General features: G+C 35.0%; 1 protein-coding gene across 2 annotated transcripts; it reads right to left on the reverse strand.

The window, feature by feature from the left end:
• Positions 1-1,222: 1,222 nt before the first annotated feature.
• Positions 1,223-7,498, reverse strand: Nup37 (nuclear pore complex protein Nup37). Of its 2 annotated transcripts, none has more exons than XM_043032881.2 (7): positions 7,418-7,498; positions 6,163-6,322; positions 5,623-5,817; positions 5,040-5,190; positions 2,459-2,675; positions 1,889-2,048; positions 1,223-1,571 (listed from the first exon to the last, which is right to left on the reverse strand). In XM_043032881.2, exons 2-7 carry the CDS (start codon positions 6,304-6,306, stop codon positions 1,479-1,481), a joined length of 960 nt encoding a protein of 319 aa, XP_042888815.1. In that variant the 5' UTR covers positions 6,307-6,322; positions 7,418-7,498; the 3' UTR covers positions 1,223-1,478. The 2 variants fall into 2 exon arrangements, with proteins under 2 accessions (XP_042888815.1, XP_042888816.1); XM_043032882.2 differs by lacking the exon at positions 7,418-7,498 and adding an exon at positions 7,211-7,294.
• Between the last annotated feature and the right edge of the window lie 2 nt (positions 7,499-7,500).

The raw sequence follows: 7,500 nt of genomic DNA on the forward strand, positions 1-7,500 counted from the left end.
TTGGTAGTTCAAGATAGTCTCAAAAGCTTTTGATGGTACACGGGTAGAATTTATTTGTAAACCTGCTTAAGATGTACAGATTCAAGACTGAAAAATCGTTGAGAAATACCAGATCAATTCTGTAATCAGTTATGCATCCGACTGTTGGCTGAACATGAGAGTCGGGAATATTTTCATGGCGGCCGCATGGTACTCTGAGCATATGTGATTGGGTTTTGGTTAATGTTTCTCGTAAGCGTTTTTTTCAAAAATCAAATTCAATTAGTCATTGTCCTTTATTTTTGGTCATGGGAAAATTGCTAATTTTTGCACATCTATTTACTCCCATTTTCAGACTGATTTCGATTCCACTGTACGTGTTATTTAGTTGACTTTGATCATTGGCTCCATTCAAAAGAATCTACTTCCAAGTAATTTTGTAAGTTTCCGTTTTTATTTGTTAAGTATCGTAACACACGAAAAACAACCAATCTGATTTCATTGACCTAATAGATAACAGAGATCTCAATAGATAAGTTTAAGGTATCTTGCTTCAAATGTAAGACAATAATTTTTTTTCTTTCAATTTTCCATCTTTTATCCTTTAAAATCCCTTTAAATTGAAAATAAATGAATAAAGGAAATAAGCTGTAATTGAGAGTGAGTGTGAGTGCATGAGTCAGTGTATGAGTCAGTGCATGAGTCAGTGAGTGCATACATGCATGCATGTCTATAACAATAATAATAATAATAATAATAATAATAATAACAGTCTATCTTTTCATAATCATAGCAAAGGAGACTTACTCATTAAAACAATGAATATGACAAACACTCTGACAAGTACGATACCAAAGTAACGATGTAAAGATATATTAAAACAAGAAAAGACAGGGCTGAAATTAATTAGGACATGTATGAGCGTGATCTATAGTGTATTTTACCACTGTCCAATGCTCATCCACTAGAGAGCTGTACAGCAGCTTATGGGTTACAATAAATACATCAAGTAATTTGAAACTAAATTAGAAACCATATATTTTTGAGGAGGCAAAGCTAAGTCTGCTTTTCTTTATCTTTTCTGAAAAATAGCTTCAACAAGTGACAATAACTCTAAGCTCCTAATACATCATGTCTGAGCTTCACTGAACTCTAAATCCATATATAATATTATGGTAGATGTCTGAACTTCATTAAATCCATATATCTTATGGTGTGGGAGGGTAGTATATAAACATCTAAAAATGATAAACAAAGCATTTACTTGTAAAAAGATAATTATACAATATATGTTTTATTTCTGAAAAAGCAGTAAAATAAGAGTTTCCTTTCTATCACTGGTACCAGCATGAAACATTCAGAACGAAAGTCTAAACATCAAAATCTTGTTCCCATCACACACTGATTTTCAAATTTCATTTTCCTCTTTTAATAATTAAATACTCAGGGGATGTGTGAGGTATCCAAAATGCTTAAAAAATAATAATAATAATCATACTCTAAACATTATCAATTTTCCAGAAGAGGATCCTGCGATCAGATCCAACTGCCAGGTATGGTAAATTCTGGTGCCAACTAATACCGCCTACAACCTACAGAGGAGAAAAAGAAAATATATTAATAAAATTGTATAGGATGACAAAGTTGTGAAAAATAATAGTTATGTATGAATTTACTATAAAGGGGCAATTCTTCAAATACTTTACATTATATTTTTATGTATCTTTTTAACAAGATTTCACTAAGTTGCTAAATATTTATTTCCATATGAAGTTACTGTAAATGGGTAACTAAATAATTATTTTACATAATATTTTCATACATCTTTTTAATAAGATTTCACTGAATGCCTAAGAAAAATCAGAACAAAAAATAATTGTCACTAGAAGCTCTTTAGATGGCTCAATACCTTGAGATGAGTAGCAATGGGAACTTTGTTGGAGTGTAGATGAGTCACCCTAACAGTGTGTGGTGCAGCGTGTGTGGCCACCAGGCCTGTTACAGACCGGCACACAGCCACATTTAAGACTTTTTCTCCACCTCCTACTTCCACATGCTCACTGCGGGGCCTGGATGATAAGAAATTCAACTTTTAATAAATGATAAATACAAACACAGAAGAAAAAAATATTTCTAAAACTTCCTCCAGAGCAGCTCACAAGTAAACATTTTTTCATATAGGTCAAACTTATATTTTTCTCTTGTTTGATCATACAGTATCTTTGTATATAACACATTTAATACTGAGACTGTCATTACAAATGGAAAGGATTTTTTTTGGTTTTCTAAAATATATAAAAACAATTAGCAATATGTATTTAGATAAGTAATAAGTAGACATATTCATTCTTCAAGCACCATTACATCTACTTAGTCATCCAACCATTCATCTATCATCTACCCACCCACCTATACATCCACCTATCCATCCATCCATATTGGGAAATTCATAGTAAAACTATACTTATACCATACTTACTGCTGAGATGCAAGATTCCAAACTGTGAGACCCTTTGCTCCAGCAGCAACAAGAAGTGAGGGATCAGGAATTGACCAGTCAGCTGACAAAAGAGGGCCAGGGCATCGTAGAGATAATGTAGAACACCCACCAGATACTGAATACACTCTCAGAACTCCAACCTTCTCAGCTACAAGTAGTAAATCTGGATCTTCTGGATGGAACCTTACCACCATTCCTGTTACAAACAATTATACTTTATGAGATATTAACACAGTATCAACTTGCCTTCACTATAAACTGGAAGGTGCATTATCATCAATTCTTCAAGGCATTATCATAAAAATAATGAATGAGTTATCAGTCATAATACTAATCATGCAAATAAAATAGCATGATATTTTAAGTTGAATCTATATTCAGAACACAAAACAATACCGATATTTATAATAAAAAAACTCTGTATAATGGACCAATCAGGTATACATATATATAAATAGGATTGACATTTGTATCAAAATGATTAATTAATTCAGTAACCTTTAGACAAATATCTTTCAATACTGAACAATTATTCTCTTTTGACTTAAGTACAGATCAACAGGCAGTGCCATAATCAATCAGAGTAAGAGTGAAAAATACATATTTAACCCATTGCTGACGGGGGATAGATTTGCTTGCCCAGTCTCTAGGATGGGTTTTATTTCGGAGCGAGGCAACTTCACACAACATACCTGGACTTTTCCCACTCTCATTCAAACACTCATTATAAAACTAAAGCCATTTTTTGTTTTAGTTTTTGTGTGTTTTATTGAATTTAGAGATTTATATGTGCCATATGACAAGCTCTATTAACCCAATGCCGCTGGCCGCCGCCCACAGACGGCGATTATGTAACATGATAGCACGGGTGCCGTCATACGCCGTTGATGATATAATTGATTTAGGCCTATGCATTCGAGAGCCCCGGCATTGACGCCAAAAAAGACGAAACGGCCCGGCGGGAACGGGTTAACCCATTCATGCCGGGGGCATTCCAGCCTTGCATGTTGTAATGCTGGGGCTCTCGAACACATAGGCCTAAATCAATTAAATAAGCGACGCCGTATGACGGCACCCAGCGACCGGGCCTTGAATGTGCGGTACCCATGGTGTACCACCTGTCCAGAGAGGGTTAATGCTGCAGTTGACTAAAATTTTAGTATATGATTCATATTAGCGCATTATTTTCTTTATTCTCAGTGTGATAGAAGTATTGCTGTTTTATGGGAGGACAAAAAGCCACTTTATTTTTTCGTATTTGTGTGCTGTCATGAATGAACACAAAACATATAACCATCTACAATGTAGATAACATGAAGAGGTAGGGAAGAGGAAAGAAACCTGTGCTTATGACTGTGAGTGTCATAGTAACAGGCATCCCTATTGTAATAGGAGCACATTTTAGACACTGGGCATGGTTTGAGTCACCTTCCTTTTCTTGTTTTGCCTGTGGAACTTTAAAGCAAGAGGTCGGTAACTTACCACCGATCTATAAATATAGTGTTTGCTAGAGACCGTAGATGGGTGCCATTCCATGCTCTCTCTCCTACTGTTGTTAGAAGCAAGTTGTGCCACCTAGGTTTTAGACTGTAAGTTAGCTTAATATTACGGTAATTATAGTGATTATGACTGCAATTGTCATCCTCACTCACTCTTTACTCATCGCACAATAAAATAGCTCAATGATCCAAAATCCCTGAACGTCATGTACGCCCGTCTTCAGGCCAAAGCTCCTGCGTCATGTATGTCGTGACACCCGTCCACAATGGGTTAAAAATGTGAAACAATGCTAGGGGGTATCCCATGACCCCAATGAGGATTTCTACTTTGTCATTCCTAAATTTTATCAGCTTTATGTTTTAAATTGTGTGTGCCTATAAACTGACCAAATACAAACACACTCATGAAAAAACAGTTTCCTAAAACAATAAGTGGCTTAATGGCTTTTTTTCTAAGGCTGTGGGATTATCAGCTTCTCCAGTTAATCCGTTAACGACGAGTGACGTGTTTTTTTGTCATAAATTACAAAGGAGCTCTAGCCTGACAATGGGTGTCATGACATTCATAGATTTTGGATCACTGTGTTATTTTATTGTGCTATGAGTAAGGAGTGAGTGATGATGACAATTGCAGTCATAATAATCATAACTGCTGCAACATTAAGCAAAATGGGTTTCACCTATACCTAGATGGCACCACTTTCTCCTAGCACCAGCAGGAGAGAGAGCCTTGAACTACAATTTTAGCCATCTGCAGAATTGATAGAGCCTATGATAGGACAGATATAAGTCTCTAATACAGTAAAACACAAAAAATAAAACACAAAAATGGCTCTAGCTCTACAATAAGTTACAAAAAGAGAGTGGGAAAAATTCAAGTCTGTTGCATGAAGCTGCCTCACTCTGAAATAAAACCCATCCTGGAGCCTGGGTAAGCAAATCTATCCCCATCATTAACAGGTTAATGGTAAATTGAATCTCAGCAAATATATATACTTTTCACAGCCATAGGGTGAAAGTATATATGTTCAATATATCACAAATACTTCAACAAAAGTTACCTGGTGATGTCAGAAGGAACTTGGCAACCTGTGACTGCAAGCTGCTGTCCCATACTCTTGCTGTAAGATCATCACCAACAGAAGCCACCAAGTTACCACTATCTCCATTATATGTTACACTATTGACAAAGTCAGTGTGACTTAATATATCCTGAAACATAAAATGCAACTTATATGGTTTCAGTAGCATTTAATGTAAAACAACTTTACATAAACAGGGATGAGACTGTATGTCCTGAAAATCAGCCACGGGGGCCACAGGTCCACAATGGGGTCCAGGAATAAATTCTCAGGGGGTAAGGGGGTAGGACCCTCACTGATTTTGGCATCTTAAGTGCCTCCTAAAAAATGCCCATGCAACTAACTGTATATGTAAACTGTAACTGTAAAATGAATTCTGGAAATTTATTGGGCAAGTTATTCATTCATCATAGTTAATGACTATTCCATTGAATTATGTATCATATCTAATATATATCTTTAATACATTTTCATATCAATCTCAATTTTGTATTATGAAGAGTAAGTTTTAAATTCATATCAAACACATATTTAAAAAAAATGCATAAACATTATACTGTACCTGTGCTGTGTGAGAATCACCAAGGTCAGATGTGAGCTGAGTGACCTTGTGATCTGTTGACCCTAAAGTCACTTGTAAGCATCGAGGAGCAGCCCTTAATGTGGCACCCGGACTCCAAGCAAGACAAACAGGCTGACTGGACACATGCCACTCCCATACTTGGCCACATTCTTCACTAACCCCGTCTCCTTCTTCCTATGGTAAAAGATTTTCTTTATTTTTTCTACTATTTCACAGCATGACTGTAATTGTTTTCATTTAGTATACTGGTGATTCATGCATAATGGCAAAAAAGTTGCAGTCATATCTTCAAATTATATCTTCATAAATTCATATCAAGCTTATAATGTCAATCAAATAATCCATTTATACTAATATAAATATTTGATTTATATATACTTGAACCAAATACAAATTTAAATCTCAAAATTCAAATATCAGATTTTAATCTTCACAGAGAACAGCCTTTTAGAAATACCCCAAACAAATTCATTGAAATCATAAAATACTTCCACAATAAAAAAAAATCATCTAACAAACCTTGAACTTAATAGAATAAACTGCCACAGAAGTGGGAAGGGCTACCGCCAGCAAACCCCTTGACCACTCATATGGGGAGAACTCCAGTGCCAAAACTTGAGTCCGTGTGTTCACACTCAGTGCTGGGGCAATGTTCACTTCCATTGCTTTGGGGGAACACCTATAATATTTTAGGAATCAAAATTGAGGTTAGTCAAACATGAAAACCTGTACCATTGGCATTAAAAAATATAAATACTCAAGTAGATTAACGTTGCATCAATTATTTCTGAAAATTTAAGTAAAATAATTGAAATAAAAGTTCAAAACTGTAAAACATCTATGGAGTTAAACCGAAAATTATTTGTTTTTACAAGATCAATACCTCAAGAAGAGATAAACTGCAGTGGTCTGTATTTCTCTCATATATTTATACTTTTAACCAAATATTTTGGAACAATGAGACAAACACAGACAGAGACAAAGATGGCAAAAAAGAACCAGTTGAAGTTAGCATTGTAGATCCTGGACAAACAATTAATGTGGCTTTTGAAGCAGTTATTATAGACAATTTGCTTAGAATAAATATTCCTTTGCGTCATATTCTGTGGCTGCATTGTTTGCATCTGACCATGGTATGCTTGAAAAAACTTTGGAAATAATGCAAAAGCTGAGAAGAAGTTGAAGTTAGCATGGTGCATATACACACCGAACTAGCAACATTGTGGAAGAATATTTGTGTGAATGCATTTGGGGAAAAACATCAAATAACTAATTATGGCAAGATAAGAGCTGGCAGAACTCCCTGGCAAACTATCATCATATATGGAATCATTCAAGTTTTATCTTGCCAGAATATACATGGCAGCAGTTTTCAAGAGTGAGCAGCACAAAGTCTTCGGTAACTTTCAAAGTATTCCTATTTTGGACAATTGCAAACGATATACAAAAAAATCATATCAAATGCAACTGCAATTGAAACCGTAATTTATCCTGCAAGAACAAAATAATGCAGCTACTTATTCAACTATCTTACTCATTCTGCTTTGTGTTTAAATGGTTTACTTACCATATATATCACCAAAACCACAAATATATCGACCAAGCAATGATAATTGGTCAAATAAATTCAAATTGTGAACACGGACATGACATGTGTTCAAGTCCTTATCTTAAGCATATGATTTACACCTACTTTCCAAGTAACAAGTGTAATTACATCAAACCCTTTATAATTTCAGTAAATTTAATGTCATATAACAGAAAGGTAACTCACAATAGAATCAGTATTAAGGAAATAAAGCTTCTTTCGTCCTTTTTGCTCGAGACACAGGCTTGAATGACAACAATAGGGATCCT

The sequence above is a fragment of the Penaeus japonicus genome, unplaced genomic scaffold (genome assembly GCF_977035675.1).
Source record: "Penaeus japonicus unplaced genomic scaffold, GWHDUDI00000001_assembly GWHDUDI00000030, whole genome shotgun sequence".
Classification (NCBI taxonomy): Eukaryota; Metazoa; Arthropoda; class Malacostraca; order Decapoda; family Penaeidae; genus Penaeus; species Penaeus japonicus.